Genomic DNA, 21,888 nt, shown 5'->3' on the forward strand with positions numbered 1-21,888 from the left:
GGGAGTTTTCTCCCCTTTGGTATTTAAAAATACGCGTATGGTGATATAACTCATTCACTAAACATAATTAAGACCTATGGTCTTTTGATTTGAGGTTCTTGGTTAATGACCTTGAAATTGATCACAAGGTCATAGCTTAATTTGACGTTCTAGATTTTGACCTATGCTTTTACCCCATCTGTATACATAATAAAGTCATGAGACTTTTTGACAAACGGTATCAAACCATTTAAACTTAAAAAAACAACCGGAAGTGACCTTGTGTAAACCGGAAGTAGCTATTTATTGTACTTTATTACATAAAAGTATAAAAAACAAGATATTTTTGGAATCAGTGTCAAGTAAATAATCAAATATTATCGGAAATAGAGTTTTTCAAACCGGAAGTAAGAAATTATCTCCCTTATCTAAAAAAATATTGTTTAGAAACCATATATTTTTGGAATCAGCGTACAATAAGCTATCATTTGACGATTGAAATGACATTTTAAACCTATTTTTACACCTTCCATATTAAAATACATTGTTTTGGTGGAAAGACCTTCAATTGTTCTCTGAACAATTGGTTTTTAATTATTATTATTATTCTTCCGCCAAACTTTGACGCAGTTAGCCTCCGTAACCGTAAGACGTGTCGCTTTCTTGTTCACACTTTGTATCGGTGTCATGAATATCTATCCAGAACTCACCCTATTAGTCGAAATATTTTGTCGGTTCGGAGTAATCCCTCCGAAACCAAAAAACCTTGTTATCGTTCCAACACCGTAACCGTAATAGGTAGAAAAAAAACAAAGGCTGAAATTTGTTCAGGACCAGAGCTCGGTTCTTCGTTACATTTGGATCGAAAAGATTCAACGACTCATTGGTAGGGTTATGCCCCTATGAAAATTAACCGGTGGACCACCAAAACTCAGAAACCGTAAGTCGTAGAGACCTAGGATCTTCACCAATCATCATCAATTCATGTATCTTTGAAAAAAACCTCAAGGTCAAATTTGTATGTTGACCTTGACCTTTGACCTAACACCTTGTTATGGGATAATCTCAGAAACCATAATACTTACAGAAGTTTTAAATAGTGGAAAATGTTTGAGTCATTATGGCGCAACTTTGTTACATTTTGACCAAAGAGATTTGACCTTTCTATAAGGGGCATAACCCCTGTTTTAGGTTTCTGAAAAGACAAAATCAGCTTTTACTATATAACCAAAGGTCCTAGACCCTTGGGGTCTTCAGTAATGGCATTGGGGACTAATGACCTTGACAAAGGTCAAAAGGTCAAAGGTCAAGGTCATGTCCCAGATAGCGAATTTAGTGTTTTTAACCTTATATAAAGCATTTTTCGTGTGTTTTGGAGCTCTTTAAGGTTGACCTTGACCTTTTCAATACATTCTACGTCTGTTGGAACGTGTATTTTACATTACAAAAGGAAAGACCTCTCAATTGTTCAAGAACAATTGACAGTTTAATTTCTTTTTATTTTTTTTCCATTAAATTTGGTGTTTCTTATAAAGCTGTAAAACAGTAGAACAACATATTATAATAAAGAAAGACAAACTGTTTCGTCCGTCATTTCATTTAATCTACTACATGTATGACTATGAGTACATACAAGATAATTTTTATGTCATATCAACCAATAATATCTTCAAAGTTAACGTTTTTAAAAAGAGTTCTGTTAAAACAATATTGCAGCTAACGTATTGAGGTACAATGTATGTTCATATAGTAGATCGGATTTCGGGTGCTGGTTGTCAGCCCCTTTTTCAATTGTTTACTTTTACCATTATGACCTATTGACTAGCTTATAACGCAACAGTTGCTGTTTTGCGTTGAGGTAGAAGGTGCAGTATTTGCATGAACAGTTTTACTGGCATCTTGTTTCAGTTCGGACGTGGTCTCGTCTGCTTGTTTATTACCACCACCGGACGGGCTATCATCTGCAGGTTTAATACTGCCACCATCATCGCCATCATTAGCCAGTCGTTTGATAAGTGACATGAACATCTCCGTTACATTTTCGTTCGTTTTTGCGCTTGTTTCTGTGTGGGGTAAATTTTCCTTTTCTGCAAAATTCTAAAAAAAAAGAAGAGGAAATTACTTGATTTGAACCTAACATTATGAGGTTGTTTAAATACTAGTAGTGATACGTATATTTTAGAGTTTAGAATTTGTTGGAATAAACTATTTCAGTAGCATTTAACTTTTCTAGCAAGGCATTAGCACTTGCACATTTTAAACTTTCCATTAAAAGACAATGTTTATGACTTGATAATACTAGTAACCACATTTTTCAATGGCGTTGTCAATTTGTCGTCGACTAACGAGTTTGAATATCACTTTTGTATATTCTGTCTTTCTTTAAATATAAAATTTCAAGTGTGGTGAACGAAAAACACCGTTATCATATAATTTCCCCGCAAATGTGATATTGTAAAAAAGTGTTTTCGAAAGAATAAACACGAACTTAGTACAAATCAAAACAAGATGTTGACTTCATTATCCATACATCACGTTTTATATATTTATAACTAGTGCAAAAAAAATTGGGAGAGCACATTGGTATCATTTTATTTATATAAAATAACAAGATGAGGTATGATTGTCAAATTGCCAATGCAACAATTGTCTTATGACGTAGATTTCAGCAATTAAAGGTCACTTTAAGGCCATCGATCATCAAGCAAAGCACAAAAAGGAAAATCATACAGCAAACAACAACAACCACTCAATTATAGGCACCGAACTTGGTACAGGCATATACACGTGGAAGGGTTAAACATGTTCATGAGCTCTCAACCCTCCCCAAACCTTCCGTACTGGTGTAAGAGCAAAATGTAAAGATCGGTTGGACTGACTTGACTTTTAGATTAAGTTTGAACTACCAGAATGATTATTAATGGCGTTATAAAGAAATGAGTAAAAGAAAACAAGATAAAAATATCAAGTTTAAAACGTCTTATTTCATGATTATGTACTACATGTTCATGTATACATTGTTTACTAAATGTATTCCTATTTTGTATTACTATATTACACTGCAATCTTAACATTGTCTTTTATTTTTATTTATTTTTAAATTTCGGTTAAATCATTACCGCTTATGAATTAATCATTTGAACCCTACCTATCCTTCTGGCGCATCTGAGACCGCTCTAAGGTGTTGCTGCGGGTTTCAAGTGTTGTGTTTTGCGTAATTTTGGATTTTTTTTTTTTCTCAGTTGATGTTGGTCTTATGATTTGAATTTCCCTTTGGCATTTTCGCCTCTCTTTAGTAGACTAAGAAAACAAGTATCAAGTTAACTCTTTCAAATGTAAAGTGCGTTTCTGGATTGAACTTAAAAAGCGTCTTGTGTCTATTGTCGGTTAGGCCTGTTTGAAATATGTTTATTTTTATATAGACACAAATTTAAAAAAAAAAAAGACACAATTATCTGGATAAAGCTTAAATCACAGCTTCCAAATATCTTGTTTTGAGCGTTCCTGATGAAGCTAAATCCAGAAAAGCGCTTCGGATGCATGGTATTTATAAGTATTGCAATTTTAAATTTTCACTTTACCCTACATACTCTAAGATAAATCCGAAACTTAGGTAATATGTATATGTCTTCTGTCGATCACTTGCAGATGCGTGTCTTAGAAAGTGCACTTATGGACGAGGACGAGGACATGGACAAATGTCTCTAGAAATCCATGTCCATGGACTCGTTAAAAAAATTGGAATTGAAGAAATATTAGTAAATTTGAGGAAGTAAGAAAAAGGTTTGAACCAATATATATACCTCGACGTCCACTTTGTTTATTACACGTTCCATGTCAGATTTGTTTCCTACTAGAAATGTAAAGGCATTCGCATTCCCGCTATTGTATCTTCTCCATCGCTCTAATATATCGCTCGCTATCTCTAAAGATTCCTGAAAGAGGAACAATTAGTTTGAACAAAACTGGTGTTAATGCCATAGAGTATAAAACAATGTAAAATGTCAACTTTGGTAAGATTAGGAATCACTTTTATCCATGGCGTTAATTATTTCTGATCATATGAGCTTTCTTTTTTCACCAGCCTGTTATATTACACTGAGAACACATTTTTATCTCAAAGGGTATTTTATTGTAAACTAAATAAAACACTTTTTTTTGTAAATTGTTTTCTTATAAATTAGACGTTAGTTCTTTAAATTCTTCCATTTGTTTTCATCATTTATATCCCGACTATACGATATGGGTTTTTCACATTGACAGAAACCTTACCGTGACCTTTATTTTTTTTTACCTTCAACTATTCACATCTCCTTATTTTTAATTGGTTCCATTTTTTAAATCTTTTTTTTTAATTTTTTTTTTAAATATTTTGACGATAATGATCCTAAATTTGTGTCTTTGGACTTCTTGTTGAAGCTAAAATTGGTCTAGAGTATTGGAGCTTGTGACTGTCATTTAAGTCGAACTAAACTTTGAAATAGGCTGTAAAAAATTAACTGATCATCTCTGAGAGATGAATGGGTTTAGATTTGGAGACAGGACTTCTTAAATGAATAAAATAATAGCAGAACCCACTTGTTTTGATATATCATAGACAATAATAGTTGCATCCATTTCTTCATAGTAATTGATAGAAGAGCCCTCGTACTGTCTATCTCCATCTGTGTCTTTCTGAAATATCATGTTTGTTCATTTTTAATAAATTGTATTACGGTGAAGATGTAGTGTGCCTATAAAACAACTCTCCATCCAAGTCACAATTTGTATAAGCAAACCATCATTATAGGTCAAAGTACGGTCTTCAACATGGTTTCTTTGCTCATATGACTATTTTATTTATTGTGTCTGTTTAGTTAACGCATCATTGTAAATATAAAGGAATTTGATGAGACTGTCATCAAAGTGAGAGGGTTGGCGCTATAAAACCAGGTTTAATCCACCATTTTCTACATTTGAAAATGCCTGTACCAAGTCAGGAATATGACAGTTCTTGTCCATTCGTTTTTGATGTGTTTTGTTATTTGATTTTGCCATGTGATTGTGGACTTTCCGAATTGATTTTCCTCTGAGTTCAGTATTTTTGTGATTTTACTTTTTAGAACAAACAGCAAGCTACAAAGAGCCCCAAAAATTACTAGCGTAAATCCATGTAAACAGAAAAACCAACTGTCATATATATATAAAAAAAAAGAGAGCAACGAGACTCTCTAATGAATCACACGAACAAACGAAAACTACTGAAAATCAGATTTCTGACTTAGTACAGGCACAAACACATGCAGCGGTTTTAAACGTTTTAATAGGTATCAACCTTCAACCTTATCTGAAACAATAGTGTAAAGTAATTATTTCAAAGTATGATGATTGAAATTTTCATGCTTTTATCTAATATTAATATTTAATTCATTAAAAGTTGACCGTTTCTGTAAGATGAATTTAAATTTCAATGAAAGTAATCTCAGAAAAACAAATTACTGAAACTTTTAGTCAATTTTTTCATAAATACAAATATTTGGTTAGGGTGTTTAACTTCTTTTTTTGGTGATGTTGTTTATAGAGCCCGTAAAATTACATACGATCTCTTTAACTTTGAAGAAACTTAATGGTTATCAATGTTAAACTTTCCAGTTAAAAAGGGGTTAAGCGCTCATTATCATGTTTAACACCGTTTAATTCTTCTTACGTATGCCCCATGACAAGAGCCTACTTAATTCATAGAGCGGAAAGTCAAATTACCAAAAATAATATACTGCATTGACTTTTATGGTTGAAATTTAAAAAAGAAATGCCCAGCGTGTTAATAACCAAAAAATGCAACAGCAACTGAATATAAATAAATGCAAACATTTCATACTTACAAGCTGTACACGAATTTCTTTTCCATTTACTTCAACAGTATGTGACTTCTGTAAAGTTACAAACAACATTATATGTTTAGTCTTTTGTTTTATCCAGTTTCGTATATCATATTTAGCTTTCATGAATTCAAACTTTGCATATATTTTATTCCGAAATAGAAATAATCATGGAAACATGTGTTTTCAATTTTAATAGAGCAAATCTGTCTAAATAAGACCGCTTTATTCATTCATTTGGTAATTTACTAGCAAGATCGTTTGAATAGCATACTATTATGCAGTAATAAATTCCTTTTCGTCTCTGACTTCAAAAAATTTACAATGGTTCTTTTTTATGTTGACATGTTAATGGTGATAAAATATTGGCATAGCACATGTCTACATAAATATTAAGCAATGCGATATTGCTTACACGACGAAAATATATAAAAAAAATCATAAATATAATTAAAAACCAATTGTTCACAAATTAAATGATCGATCTTTCCACCCGAAAAGATCGTTTTTGATATAAAAATATTGAAATTCAATTTAAAATGTCATTTGTCTGTTTGTCTTTTTCATTTTTAGCCACGGCGTTGTCAGTTTATTTTCGATTCATCAGTTTGCCTGTCACTCTGGTATCTTTCGTCCTTCATTTACAGCGTTAAATGATAGCATCTTGTACGCTGGTTTAAAACATATATGGTTTCTAAAAAAAAATCGATAAGGGAGATCATTTGTTACATCTGGTTTGAAAAATGTCACTTCCGGTATTTTTTGACAGTTTATTTGACCCAAAATCCAAAAATATATGGTTTCTTTTTACTTATACATTACAAAAGTACAAAACAATAGCTACTTCCGTTATCTTATCTTGTATGTATTACAGTAAAAAGGTCAAATTAGGAATTACACGTAATCACTAAACAATTCAGCAAATACCTGATACTACTAGTCGAATTAGTGATAACATGTATTTACTAATTGTTTCAGTAAGTACAGGTAATCACTGATTTTGTTAGTATTTTACAGCTATGTACTTACTTGATATTTTTGTTTCAAAGTTAGAGACATAATTTTAGAAAAAAGAAAGTAAAGGACTGGGATTGGAGAGCTATCTTTTGGGTTAAAAAATCAAAGGCATTTTACGACTACATGCTCTTAAACTTCAGGTAGGGTTTTGAAACTGGAAAATGGTTGTTTTTTATAATTTTATAATAATAAAACAGTAAATGGGCTATGTCGCTGATTTTGGTATAATTTTGCATATGCCTTTGGGTCGTTTAGTTTTATCTGAAAATCGAAAAAACAATATTCTTGATACTTTAATTTCCGTGTTAATGATATTAAACAATTAAGTGGTCACCTACTTCGTTTCTATGTGTATTAACCAATACATTGTTGGTACTGAAAACGTTAAAAATTGACGTTTTACGGTATATAAAGCCCCAGTCCCACTAGACCACGATCGCACCACGATCACTGCGATCTTAAATAAATTTAGATGGTGGTGAGGTCACGGTATGAGCGTCATGAACGTGTAAATTTTCGTTGCTTTCACGCTGATACTACGTCCTCATTACGCTTCCATAACGATCCCGCTACGATTATACCACGTTCTCAACTGCGCTTATTCTGCGACCTCACTGCGCTTATCAAGATCTTTCTACGCTCTTCACTTTCTCATTACGACCATACGAGGAGTTATCCGATTGCAACACGATCTTACTGCGATTATAGCACGTTCTCACCACGATTATACTACGTTCATACCGCGATCTTACTACGTTCTCAGCAATAACGTGAACATCATGTTCCATTTTTTCTATTTCTGATTAATACGTAGATTCCTCGGAAACAATACAGTCATGCCACAAAAATCTACTAGAAAACGTGGGCGTGGTGGTAGAGGTTGATGTAAAGGCAGAGGGAGCAAAGTCATGAACCCTGATCAAGCAGAGAAGTCAGACCGACCAATCAAACCTAAATTACAACCTATTGCTGGTCCATAAAGCTCAAATGACGATATTTTTGTGTACAATATTAGAGATGACACAGATGTGTCAATAGATATAGGAAGATGTGTGTATGAGTGCCAATGAGACAACTCTCTATCCAAGTAACAATTTATATAGTTAACCATTATAGGCCAAGGTACGGCCTCCAACACGGATCCTTGGTTCACACCGAACAGCACGCTATAAAGGGCCCAACAAATTATTAGTGTAAAACCTTTTACACGGGAAAACCAATGGTCTAATCTATATAAAAACGAGAAGCATGGTTGAGCCGTTAGAGCAAATGGATAATTACATTACAACAAACAATATTTAGGAAGCTTTTTTATATATTTTATGTGAAAATGACAATGCAAATGATGGGTCGCAGTGAGAACGTGATGGTCGTAGTGAGGTCGTGATAACGTCGCTGTGAGATCGTAGCGCAGTCTCTCCGAATAGAATCACGCTTTCGCTACGCTCTCGCTACGATTGTAAAGTGACCGTAGCGATCTTACTACGATCTTAGTGCCCTCTCACTACGTTTCTACTACGACCTGATTTCGCCACGACCACACCACGATTGTTTTGAACATGTTCAAAGTTGGCCACGCTCTCACCACGACCGTGATACGACCTTACTGCGATCTACACGATCGTACTACAATCATCAAAATTTGCATTTTTTTCACCGATCGTAGTGTGATCGTGGCCTAGTGGGACTGCAGTTTAACGCGGTTACGTTACGATTATTTCGCCGTTTGTTTGGATTTTTTTCACCTAGGACACAACTGTGATTGATGATTACCGTAACAACGAAGTTAGGAATCTGATGTACAGTAGTTGTTATTTGTTTATGTAATTTATACGTGTTTCTGGTTTCTCGTTTTTTATATAGATTAGACCGTTGGTTTTCCCGTTTGAATGGTTTTACACTAGTAATTTCAGGCCCTTTATAGCTTTTTGTTTGCTGTGAGCCAAGACTCCGTTTTGAAGGCCGTACATTGACCTATAATGGTTTACTTTTATAAATTGTTATTTGGATGGAGAGTTGTCTCATTGGCACTCACACCACATCTTCCTATATCTATTTATTATTATCCTACATCATAGAAACTGAAATGTTTGTACCAAGAATATATATTTTTGGAGAATTTGGAAATATGATGATTTAAAGTAAAATTTCAGACTGTATGATATATATATATATATATATGTGACTGTATCTTACATTAATTTGTAGGATCCTTTACTATAGATAATTTAGATGATCTGTAAGAATAACATCTTCATGCCTTGTATATCATGTTCTGTAGTAAGACGCTAGATTAAAACTGACGTGGAAAGGTAACACTAGGCCACCGAAAGCTTCCATTTTATGAAGCCCAGGTGGTCGTGTGGTCTAACGCGCCGGTTGCAATGCTGGCGATTTGGTGTCACGATATCTAAGTAGCATGGGTTCGAATCCCGGCGAGGGAAGAACCAAAAATTTGCGAAAGTAAATTTACAGATTCTAACGTTGTTGGGTTGATGTTTAGACGAGTTGTATATATACAGATTACAAAAAGATGAATCGATAATTATAAAAGAAGCTGACAAGGGTGGTGCATTAGTAATAATGGACAGAATATATTACCGAGACAAAATTCAGGAACAGCTCAATGATAAACAATATTATCGGGAACTCAACGACAATATGGAAAAGAAAACTAAGAGAAATATAAACAAACTTATTTCAAAATTTCCTCATTGTACTACTGAAAAGGAAGTTGACTATCTTACAAAATTTGAGGTAAAGACAAGCAACTTTTATGGACTACCTAAAATCCACAAAAGTAAGGAAGTAGAAACAGCAGTTCAACAACAAAATTGCGCATATATCGAAGTAAATTCACCAAAAGATTTAAAATTTCGGCCTATTGTTGCTGGACCGCAGTGTCCAACTCATAGATTGAGCCATTTCATTGACCTAATTTTGAAACCTTTATGCCAATATGTACCTAGTTTTATCCGTGATAATTTTGATTTTTTAAATCATTTACCAGCCGAAGTCAAAGAAGATGCAATATTGGTAAGCTTCGACGTAACAAGTCTTTACACCAATATACCGCACAAACTAGGATTAGATGCTGTAAAATTTTGGCTAGAGTCATATAGGCACATTATCGACCAAAGATTTTCGAATAATTTTTTGTTGGAGGGATTGAAAATCATACTAGATAATAACACCTTTTTCTTTGATGGAAAATATTATCTACAGATCTCTGGTACAGCTATGGGAACAAAAGTTGCTCCCACATACGCAACTCTCGTGATGGGATTTCTGGAGGATAAAATGTATCAACAAGTTGAAAGTGAATTTGATACAGCTTTTAAAGTGTACGTAAAATCGGAATGGAAGCGATTCTTAGACGACTGTTTTATCATTTTAAACAAAAGTCACAATTTAGAGAAGTTTCATAGTCTGATAAACACATTACATCCTTCGATTAAATTTACCATCTAATCTAGCGAACAAAGACTGCCATTTCTAGATATTTTAATATTAAAGAATGGAACAACCTTAACCACAGATATATATTATAAGAAGACGGACACCCACCAATACCTGAATTTTCATTCATGCCATCCTTCACATACGAAAAGAAACATCCCGTTTTGTCTAGCACGACGTGTATGTACAATTGTGAGTGATGATTTCACGAAGGAATTACGTTTGAATGAACTGAAGGTGTTTTTGAAAGAACAAAACTATCCAAACCAACTAATAGAAAAGGGAATAGAAAAGGCAAAAGCTATACCAATGACGGAACTCAGGTCCACAGCACGCAAAGAGAGTAATACAGAACTTATCCCGTTTGTTAGCACTCATAACCCGTACAATCCTGACATATTCAACGTCATAAAAGCAAATTTGCCAGTTTTACAAAAAACGAAAAAATTAAAAAAGCTTTTCCCTACAGAAAAATTCCTGAAAAGTAAAAAACAGCCTTTAAATCTTAAAAAGATTTTAACAAGGGCTAAGTTTTATGACCCAAATGGAATACAATACAACGTTTCAAAATGTAATGACCCTAGATGTGGTCTTTGTGAATACATGGCAACCGGCCCGCAAATAACATTGAAAAACGGCCAAACCATTATTCCAAATGCAGACATGAATTGCAAAACGGTAAACCTTATTTACTGTATTGTATGCAGCACTTGCAAGGAATGGTACATCGGACAGACTGGTAACTCAATTTGTCAAAGAGTTCGTGTTCACAGACAACAGATACGAGATCCATCCACACGAATGCAAGATGTGAGCGAACATTTCGAAACGTGCAGTAGTGGAAAATTTACCGTATATCCGTTCTATAAAATGAACGAATCGAACAAATATAAAAGACTGGCAAAGGAAGCACACTTTATAAAGGACTTTCAGCCAAAATTAAACGGATCTACTTAAACACGTTTGATTTATCTCCCCTTATCGTTATTGTAACGTAATAAACGTTACCAACGGCAGTGTCGTCAAGGACATTGTTAAAACGTCGCCTGAAGATTGCCAGAAGGCATGAAAGCGCTAGTGACAATATTTTAACGAACTGTTATTATTTGATGTGAAATGTAGTTTGCAAATTTAAATATTATATATATATATATATATATATAGATTACTAAAAAATCCAACATTTCCGGTATGAATAGTTTTAATTCACTAGTACTTTCATGTTTAAATAACAATCTTCAGGTGAAACTATACATGATTAACGTAACTATGTAACGGTAGGTATGTAACGTCATAGTTGTCGTTGAGTATATAAAGGGAGATAAATCGTATTACACTTAGTCTATATATAGAAGTATGGAGCGTCATTATTACACAATAGAAAATGCATAGTTTGCATTCAATCGTGATTTAAATTTTGAAATAAAATGTTTTTCCTTTACTTCTCGTGTAATGTCACAACCCATATTCATTTTATAAAATGGGAATATTTTAAAAAATCCCCCTCCACATTCGTCTAAATGTTTGCTTAGGGGGATTTTTCTGTATTGTGGCTGCCTTATATGTTGTCTATGAATGCGCACTCTTTCTGTTACACTGTTCACTGTTTGGCCGATATAAATTTCCTGGCAGCCATTACATTTAATGCAATAAATTAAGTTCTCGGATTTACAGGTAATGTCTTCGTTGGTAAAAAGTGATAGACCATTAGGTATGTCCATTCCCTTGCCGACATGGATATACGGACATGCTCAACGGCAACCACAAAACCTTAAACGACTATTGACCCGAGCACGATTCGACCAACAAAGAACATTCAGTGTGTCAAAATGTCGAGATAGTCGTTGTGGAGCATGTCCGTATATCCATGTCGGCAAGGGAATGGACATACCTAATGGTCTATCACTTTTTGGTGATACATGGCTGTGTACATAATGTATATACAACTCGTCTAAACATCAACCCAACAATGTTAGATCTGTAAATTTGCTTTCGCAAATTTTTGGTTCTTCCCTCGCCGGGATTCGAACCCATGCTACTGTGATATCGTGACACCAAATCGCCTGCACTGCAGCCGTCCCGCTAGACCACACGACCACCTGGGCTCTCAAAAAAGAGCTTTCGGTGGCCATATGTTACCTTTCCACGTCAGTTTTAATCTAGCGGCGTACTACAGTACATGATATATAAGGCATGAAGATGTTATATATATATATATATATAAATAAGCGATATCTTTGGAAACAAAAAGTCAGCGCAAGAAAACAATTTGGCAACAGTAAAATAAATCAAAACAAAACCACGGAAAAAGTGTGAAGACCTAAATTGATATAAGATCTCGTGCAAATGGAATTGATTTCGTGTTATAGGTTAGAATATAAGTTAATTTTCGATTTTACCTATTTAAGAAGGATTTTTTTGTGGATCGACTCAATCAATCAAAGGTTTATCTTTGTTTCACTTCAATGTTGGCATTTTCTTCTTTTAATAACCAAACACGCATTAATAATGTGTAATTCATCTCTAGCTAAAGGGTTAAATCGAAGTTCACATGAAAACTAATTCAATGAGATAAAATAATTCACTTAATAAGTGAATTATTCCTCATCGATGTTTCGTAGATTCTTTTGATAACATTGAACCATTCCAGCTGCATGCTAAAAGCGAATTATTATTTTATTTTAATTTTTGTATACATGTATCAAACAAAAAGTGTTTTTTTTTCCTTATTCATGTGGGAATTGGTTTAGGGGAGCAACTTTCTGTCATCATCGTAATTCTAAATCCCAATTTATCAATTCACTTTTTTATCATATACGTTTATTTATTTATACTTACACTACCTATACGTTGTGTAGGTATATGTTCTTCTGTGAAAGTATCCCCCTAAAAGAAAGCAATGACCGAATTGATAAACAATTTTTGGATACACGTTGTAGTCGTAATGGTTGAACGAATATATTTTTTGTGGTTTTTGTCTTTGTAGAACGATAGTGTAAACTTAATGTTGTACATGCGCTTTTTTACAGTAGTAATGTTTTGAGGGTCCTTTAAAGCTTGCTGTTCGGTGTGAGCCAAGGCTCCGTGATGACGACCGTACCTTGACCTATAATGGTTAGCTTTTACAAATTGTGACTTGGATGGAGAGTTGTCTCTATGGCACTCAAACCACATCTTCTTAGATCGACCTTTTAAGTTAATACAAATTGACAAATTTGAACCTCAACGAAGAAAAATTATGGTATTTAAACCTGAATTGAACGTCAAGAAAGTCAATAACAGCAATGTGAAATAACAAAAAAATCATTGAATATATCGTTTTTAATCTTAAGTTAAGCAAGCCTTATCAAAAGTTGTATAATAGCTTATACATGTTATAGATAATTGTACATTGTGACTGTGGAAAAAATTACAATTGCATATACATAATACAGATAATATATGCATTGCATTTATTACAAGAGATGGTATATCGTAGTACCGATCAAAATATCGCATTTAAAAGATATAAAGATAAAATTCTATCATAAAAACAGTTATGCATACATTTTCCCAAAACTAGTAAATATATGTAGTTTCAAAAAACACTTCTAATCTTATGAATTGAATTATTAAACATTGGCAGGTGTGTGGACTTTCTCTGTCAATATCGCAGATCTAGATTTTTTTATTGTTAATACACTTAGAAGTAATATGACTTTTGTGTGCAAACTATGTCATCTCCTGTTCTTGTGGAAATTCGTATAACAATGCCATGCTTTTCAAGTTTATCTTTAACAACCGGTTTTCAATGTTCTAACTATTATATCAATACTGTCTTTTATACAAAAATTTAGATGTTTCATCTCTCTTGAAGTTCTTTGTTTTATTTTTTCACGATTGTAAGATATTCTAATAAATGTTTTACTCACAACAAAGCGATTGACCAAGCTTGTTTTCCCGCATCCTAACGATCCTGTCACTAGTATTGATAATTTATTGCTGAAATAAACCAAATTATAATACGTTGTAATGAAATTGAGAATGAAAATGGAGAATGTGATTGTGTCAAAGCGACAACTAACCGACAATAGAGCAGAAAACAGCCGAAGGCCACCAATGGGTTTAAAATGTAGCGAGAAACTCTCGCACGCGGAGGCGTCCTTTAGCTGGTCCCTAAACAAATATGTATACTACTTCAGTGATAATGGACGGAATGCTAAACTCCGAATTATACACAAGAAACAAAAATTAAAAATGATACAAGACTAACAATGGCAAGAGGCTCCTGACTTGAGACAGGCGCAGCGGGTTTAAAAATGTTATTTAAAATCTCAACCCTCCCCCTATACCTTTAGCCAATGTAGAAAAAAACAAATGCACAACAATACGTACAGTAAAAATCAGTCTAAGAGAAGTCCGAATATGAAACAAAAGAAAATAAACAAAATGACAATAATACATAAATAACAACAGACTTAAGCAGTTACTGACATGCTAGCTCAAGACCTAAATTAAACTGATTGAAAGATTATTTCTTCATCATATGAATATCAGGTACAATCCTTCCTGTTAGGGAATTAGTATTATACCATCATTAAATATATGAGAAGAGCATAACCCGTGTCTTGCCAACAACTAGTTTTAGAATAAATGTGTTTAATTCCGAGACTCTGTAAGTGAATCAATATTAAAGCCAAAATATACAATCTTTAGTGACCTGACAACAGAATCGTAACTATATCCCTTCTCAATACGTCTGTTTAAAGGTTTGGTAAACTTTTGAGGTGAATACTGACAATGTTGTAAAGAATATTACCATAAAAGATTGAATGTGAAATACCTGAACGTATACGATGTCTGCATGTTGAATTATATTAACAAATGATTTCCTTATACCAATGATAAAATTTAGTATATATTTTGAGTAGTTTGTGATATCGAAAACCCTGGTGTGATAATTTTTCAGCTATTACATACATTTCTCTCGCTAAAATCTAATACGTTGCTACATACACGAGCGAATCGTACAAGTTGAGATATATAAACACCAAAAGATGGTGACAAGGGAACATCACCATCTAAAAATGGATAATTAACGATAGGAAATGAAAAATCATCGCTTTTATCATAAATTTTGGTATTAAGCTTCCCGTAAATGATATAGATCTCAAGATCGAGGAAAGGGCAGTGGTCATTGTTAATATTAGCTTTATTTAAAGTTAAAGTAAGTTCAACAGGATCTTTAGTATACATACTGAAATCGTCATTATTGAGAGCCAATATATCATCCAAATATATAAAAGTATTTTTAATGTTTGTATCAAATATTGTTTCGATGGGTTTTTGCTGATTTTAGACATAAAATGTAGCTCATAACAATACAAAAACAGGTCCGCAATAAGTGGTGCACAGTAAGTCCCCATTGGAATTCAAATAACTTGACGATATATGGGATCTCTAAAAGGAACAAAAATGTTATCAAGTAATAGTTTTATTCTGTTAATTTGTATTGTTATTTTCATTTTCTAGTGCTTGATCAATACTTGTGGACTGATATTCCCCGATGTTTTTTTTTAATTGAGTAATTAGTAACAAACACTAACATGATGATATCTTTGTTAATTCTTCGTTCATCAAATTTGCAAATATTGCAATATTTACAGTTTAACCTATTTGGCAGTGTCCATTTGACATGACTCGGTACTTGTACATCTTGCCATTGTTCTGATGTGCTATGGTAACTATTAGCATTCATGTCTTTCATATTTGCTAATGTGCTATGTCTATATGCCTTTTTGTTTGTCTTTGTTGACACATTCAACTGTCTGAGTAAAGATTAAGATTATAACACAATGTTGACTGCTGCACCCATAATTTTGATATTCTTACCTAATATTTCGGTTTGTATTGATCACACATATTTGTCAATATAATGAAATTTGATACAACTGTTAGATGGCTGTAAACCCATGCTATATCTACCGTTTTCTACATAACAAAATGCTTGTAAAAAGTCAGGAAAATGGCACTTGTTATCAATTTGTTTGAAGTGTGTAAGGTTTGATTTTGCCATATGCTAAGAGACTTTGTTTCATCAGAGTTCGGTATTTTTGTTATTTTACTCTATCGAATGCACCAAATATATTGATGTTATTTTCAATTGCTGATGATGTATCCATTTGTTATTTTTTTAGTAAGAGTAGTATTGCTTTACAAACAATAACAACTGAATATAACATATTTTTAACGGCACCACTCCTAACAAAAAGTCCCTATTTAGAATAAATCTTCTGTTTCTGCTTCTTCATTGATGCAAAGCAAAATATAAAGAGACCTTCTGACAGACAAATGAAAAAAGACAAATATTGCAAAGTTCTTTAAGTTCACTTATATATTACCTGTCACATAATACCTTACATCTCATATATAACTGCGGATTTGAGAATTAGCAGACTTTTAAAACCAGGAATTCTGCTTCAGATAAAGATCCTTTTTTTATTTCGACTAAGAAAGACGATCTTAACTAGGATTAAGGACAAACTTAATTTTAAATTGCTGAGCAGCAATATGCCCTAATTGCGTTTTGTCTAATTTGCTAATTTCGTAGTTATTATGAATAAGCCGTTTATAAAAATACATTCGATTACCCCCAGGAAAAGATTATCTTAGCTGCATTTTGCGAAACCGTTCTGCATTTTGCGAAACCTTTTTGCATTTGCGAAGCCTTCGTGTATTTTGTCACGATTCCATCGTTGTATTTTTTTGTTTACCTTGATTTATTTAAGGAAAGACTGATATATTTTTCTGTCTATGAAGAAATAACATGAAATATGTGGTGCACACTTACAGTCATACTTTAAAATCTAATTCTAAATTCCTTCTTTAGCCGGAGTAATTTATGAAAGCATCGTTGCAGAAATGACGGTCATATGACAAAGTTATGTCTATGAGCTGATAGACAAAATACTTTCAGCCAATAAGAAGACGTGTTACATCCAAAATTAGAATATTTGTTCTTAATGAGATATATAGCATTTGAAAATTATTCTGTCTCTGGTATAAGTTTAAGCGGTCTCGGTGAATTCTTGGAAACACATTTTTTTACGGAACCGTGAAATGTTCACCATGCTACTTACTTAATGACGTAAAATATAATTAATGGTTAACTAAAAGGCCGGAGAACACAGTTATTGCGTACTCCGAAATGCTAATCTATGATCAAATCGCTTTTAGTGTAACTTTATCCCCCTATTTGCTATTTGAGGTATAAAACATGAGGAAATAAATGTGGAAGGGGTATAAGAAAAATTCGCAAGTAACACACTGTCCACACTATAGCTAAAGACTATATTTGTAATTAAAGGACGATAACTGTGTTCCCAGACCAGAATAAATACAGTAACCAACTGGTTTTTTTTCACTCAGAAAAATACAAAACATACATTTTCATATGTCTACCCAATGATAAAACCGATAAATTAGTAAATGAAGAATTAAAAAATTAAAGCAATGTTATGGGCAAATAGTAAATGATATTTTAAATTACCTGTTTTTTCGTTTATGATGAAAAGCCATTTAAATAAATACGGTTAATATCTAGGTTGTTTAGATTAGTAACCATGCGTTCATCGATCGGGTTTCGCTTTGCACTACCTAGTTCACATTATGATATAGATTTTCTTTAATTTATTTTTAATAAGAAAGGAAATGTTTGATAGTTGAATGAACAAAATCAATGCATTCCTTTAAACTGCGATAACATTGAAAACTGTACTTACTTCGTATCACTACACTAAATATGACCTCTGCCACACGTTGTGTGGAATTTGTCTCCAAACCGATTTACAACGCTCAAGATTACATAAAATCTAGTTCATAAATATGGCCGACTACAAATCGCACCTTCGTGTACTGAACAAAGAAAGTTTTAATCTAAAAGAAAAGCAAATAGAAATATTGGATATGTTACAGAAGGGAAAGAAAGAAATAATTGGAATTTAAACCACTCGGTATGGAAAATGTTTGATTTATGAAATTACACCACTCATGCTTAGCAGCACTGTTATTGCAATTTCTCCACTTACATCAATCCAGGCACAGGAGTTTGAAATCCTATCAATAACGGGGTAAAAATATACCAAAGTCGACTATCACAGTAGAGCTTCTCTCGAAGATAGAAGCGACAGGAATGCAACGCATTTTCCTAATTTTTTTAAAACGGACGTTTTGGGTCGGAATAAACGCTATCCGTCGATTGCAAAACATATTTTTACTTCAATTTACCATTTAAACTTCTTTGCAGGTCACTAATTATTCATTTACAGCTTATTTTGACGTCCAGACAGGACTCCAGATTTTCTGTAACTCCATGAACGGAAGTCCTAATAGAATGAGGATCGCACTGAATATATGCAAATGAGGTCACTTCATTCAGTCAGACTCGTCCCTATCCAGCTCGTCCCAGATTAGGTCAGTTCGTACCTAGTCAATGGTCCAATCGTTCCAACTGATTATTCATCAGACCTAACAATGTGTTCCAACCTTTTTTTAATGCATTTGTCCGTATATAATATTTTGTTTTGTTAATCAACCTATATTTGTATGATTACACGAGAAAAATCAGAACTTCCCTGTCCATTTTTTTGTATATTTCATCATATAATTATATAAAAGGTTGTTTTTTTTCAACAATAACTCTGAAGGCATTTTTGTTTGTTTTTTATAAACAATGTGTTGATTTTTGCTTATTCAGTATTAAATACATTTTTGGGGTTGTCAATGTGTTTTTTCTTTTTGGTCAATCTGTATCATAATTCAGGATAATCTGTCTTATGCAGTACGATGGCAGTTTATAATTTTATTTGCTATGCATGGCATTAACACCTTTGTTTATAACAAAATACAAAAGTAACAGATCATAACAGTTCACAAACTAGAATAATTTGAATAATATTGAGCAAACAGGTTCTGTGGTTAATATTTCATTGTGCAAGCTGATTTCAAGTAATCAGGAAATAGAGCAGTGGATTCCAAGAGTTCAATTTTATTATTAGGTTGACTATGATTATCGTTGTCAGTATGCTTATTACCAATTTTCAATGTTGAGACTACAAAATTTCTGATCGATTTGAACTATATTTACAATGGTGGTCTTTCCAGGTCTTAACGATAACAGATTGGAAGTATATTTTATATATATATATTAGTTTTTGTATAAAAATACAAAAGATTATCCTCTCAAGATCATCGTTGTGGTATGAATTCTGAATGAAATCCATGTAGCTAATTTCATTTTGCATTTATACTCTTATTTCGTGATATTATTTATATTATTAGGCATATTCTAATTTGATAATGATATAGAAAGCCTGATAATTTCATTCATTTTATGCTTCATATCTCGAGTAAATATACTATATACGTTGCTTTAAAAGTTTGGTCTATCGACAAGTTCATAAATACAAACGAGAAATATATGTTTCGTATATTTGTATAAACCAATAGAATTATTATATACTACATATATTTGTACAAGCAATACGCTTCAGTTAAAGTCAAAGGCATACCATTTAATTTTAAACATTGGTTTGGGTTGGATTTACCAGACCTATATCTTGTATACATGCAGCTGTTAAATAAATTGGTATATAAACCAGTAAACGTAATACCCAATAAAATTCCAAACTTGCTGATTTTTGTCGAGCCTGCGACTTTTGTCGCAGAAAGCTCGATATAGGGATCCTGATCCAGCGGGGGCGTTAACTAACTTCTTAAAAGCTTTATATTTTAGAAGGTGGAAAACCTGGATGCTTCATACTTTGTATATGGATGCCTCATATTACGAAGTTTCCGTCAGTCACATGTCCAATGTCCTTGACCTCAATTTCATGGTTCAGTGACTACTTGAAAAAAAGTTAAGATTTTTTGAAATGTTAAATTCTCTCTTACTATAAGTAATTATATATATAATAGGATAACTATATGTGGTATGTGCGTACCTTGCAAGGTCCTCATGGCCGTCAGACAGTTTTCACTTGACCTTGACCTCATTTCATGGATCAGTGAACAAGGTTAAGTTTTGGTGGTCAATTCCATATCTCAGATACTATAAGCAATAGGTCTTGTATATTCGGTATATGGAAGGACTGTAAGGTGTACATGTCCAACTTACAGTTCTTATCTGACCTTGACCTCATTTTCATGCTTCTGTGGTCATAGTTAAGTTTTTTCGCGTTTTGGTCTGTTTTTCTTATACTGTATGCAATAGGTCTACTATATTTGGTTTATGGAATGATTGTAAGGTGTGCATGTCTAGCTGGCAGATGTCATCTGAACTTGACCTCATATTCATGGTTAAGTGGTCAAAGTTAGTTTTTTGAGTTTTGATCTTTTTTTCTAATACTATATACAATAGGTCAACTATATTTGGTGTATGGAAAAATTTTATGATCTATATGTCAATCGTGCAGGTTTTATTTGATGTGACCTTATTTTCACGGTTCATTGCTAAGTGTTAAATTTTTGTGTTTTGGTCTGTTTTTCTTAAACTATAAGTAATAGGTCAACCATATTTGTTGTATGGAAGCTTTGTTAGCTGTACATGTCTGCCTGGCATGGTTCATTGACCTTGACCTCATTTTCATGGTTCATTGGTCTTTGTTTAGCTATCTTGGTTAATGTTAAGTTTATGCGACCGTTGTAATAAAGCTTTATACTTAGGACTATCAACATAATATCAATGATTAGTAAAGAAGGCGAGACATTATGGTATACTATTGTCCGTCCGTCCGTCCGTCATCAGCATGTCGGATAATAACCCCAAAAAGCTGTAACCTCAAGTTATGGGCTCTAAATATCCTGTGTCGCTCACCTTGGTCTATGTGCTGCAGTGCATATAAAACAAAGGACACTCTTCAACATTAAAGAAAACAAATAGAATTCATTACAAAAGTCTCTGTTTCGGTGATGGTGAAGTGTTTGTGGATCTTACTTTACATATTACATTCTTGCTGTTTGAAGTTATTTCTTTCTATAAGAACTTGGTCAAGTAGTTTCAGAGGAGAAGATTTTTGTAAAATTTAATGGAAGGCGACGATGGACGCCAAGTGAGAAAAGTTCACTTGACCCTTTTGGTCCAGGTGAACTTAAAAGGGGTGATTTTAAAATATTTAGTTACTTATCATGTATTGATTTATTGAAAAAAACATCAATGCTAGAACCAATGAAGACAGTAAACTGTGTTATAGTGATACCAATAACATGAACCGTTTCTTAATTTACGGTCTCTTTGAACAACATCTTTGATATTATTAGAATAGGACATCCCTTTTGTTATAATGAGCAACACATCGAAAATACACCTCAGTATGACTTGTCTCATATTTTTATCATATTGACATATTTTCGTACTGATTACATTTAAATATTTTACCGCTTATCTTTTAGCAGCTATCAATCAACAACACACATCATTGTCATTGGATAAATTATAAGGCGCATGTAATGAACAATGTACATGTAAATCATTGGCAGAATACTGATAAATAATCAAATGTTTTAGATAATTGAAAATAAAATGTTAATATAAATAACG

The 21,888-nt window shown here is 33.1% G+C and overlaps 1 protein-coding gene across 1 annotated transcript; it reads right to left on the reverse strand.

The window, feature by feature from the left end:
- Positions 1 to 1,489: 1,489 nt before the first annotated feature.
- Positions 1,490 to 17,950, reverse strand: LOC139523443 (ras-related protein Rab-1B-like). Its single transcript, XM_071317490.1, has 7 exons — positions 17,842 to 17,950; positions 14,225 to 14,294; positions 13,152 to 13,199; positions 5,841 to 5,888; positions 4,558 to 4,653; positions 3,783 to 3,914; positions 1,490 to 2,076 (listed from the first exon to the last, which is right to left on the reverse strand). Exons 1-7 carry the CDS (start codon positions 17,868 to 17,870, stop codon positions 1,801 to 1,803), a joined length of 699 nt encoding a protein of 232 aa, XP_071173591.1. The 5' UTR covers positions 17,871 to 17,950; the 3' UTR covers positions 1,490 to 1,800.
- Positions 17,951 to 21,888: the final 3,938 nt, after the last annotated feature.

The sequence above is a fragment of the Mytilus edulis genome, chromosome 5 (genome assembly GCF_963676685.1).
Source record: "Mytilus edulis chromosome 5, xbMytEdul2.2, whole genome shotgun sequence".
Taxonomy (NCBI): Eukaryota; Metazoa; Mollusca; class Bivalvia; order Mytilida; family Mytilidae; genus Mytilus; species Mytilus edulis.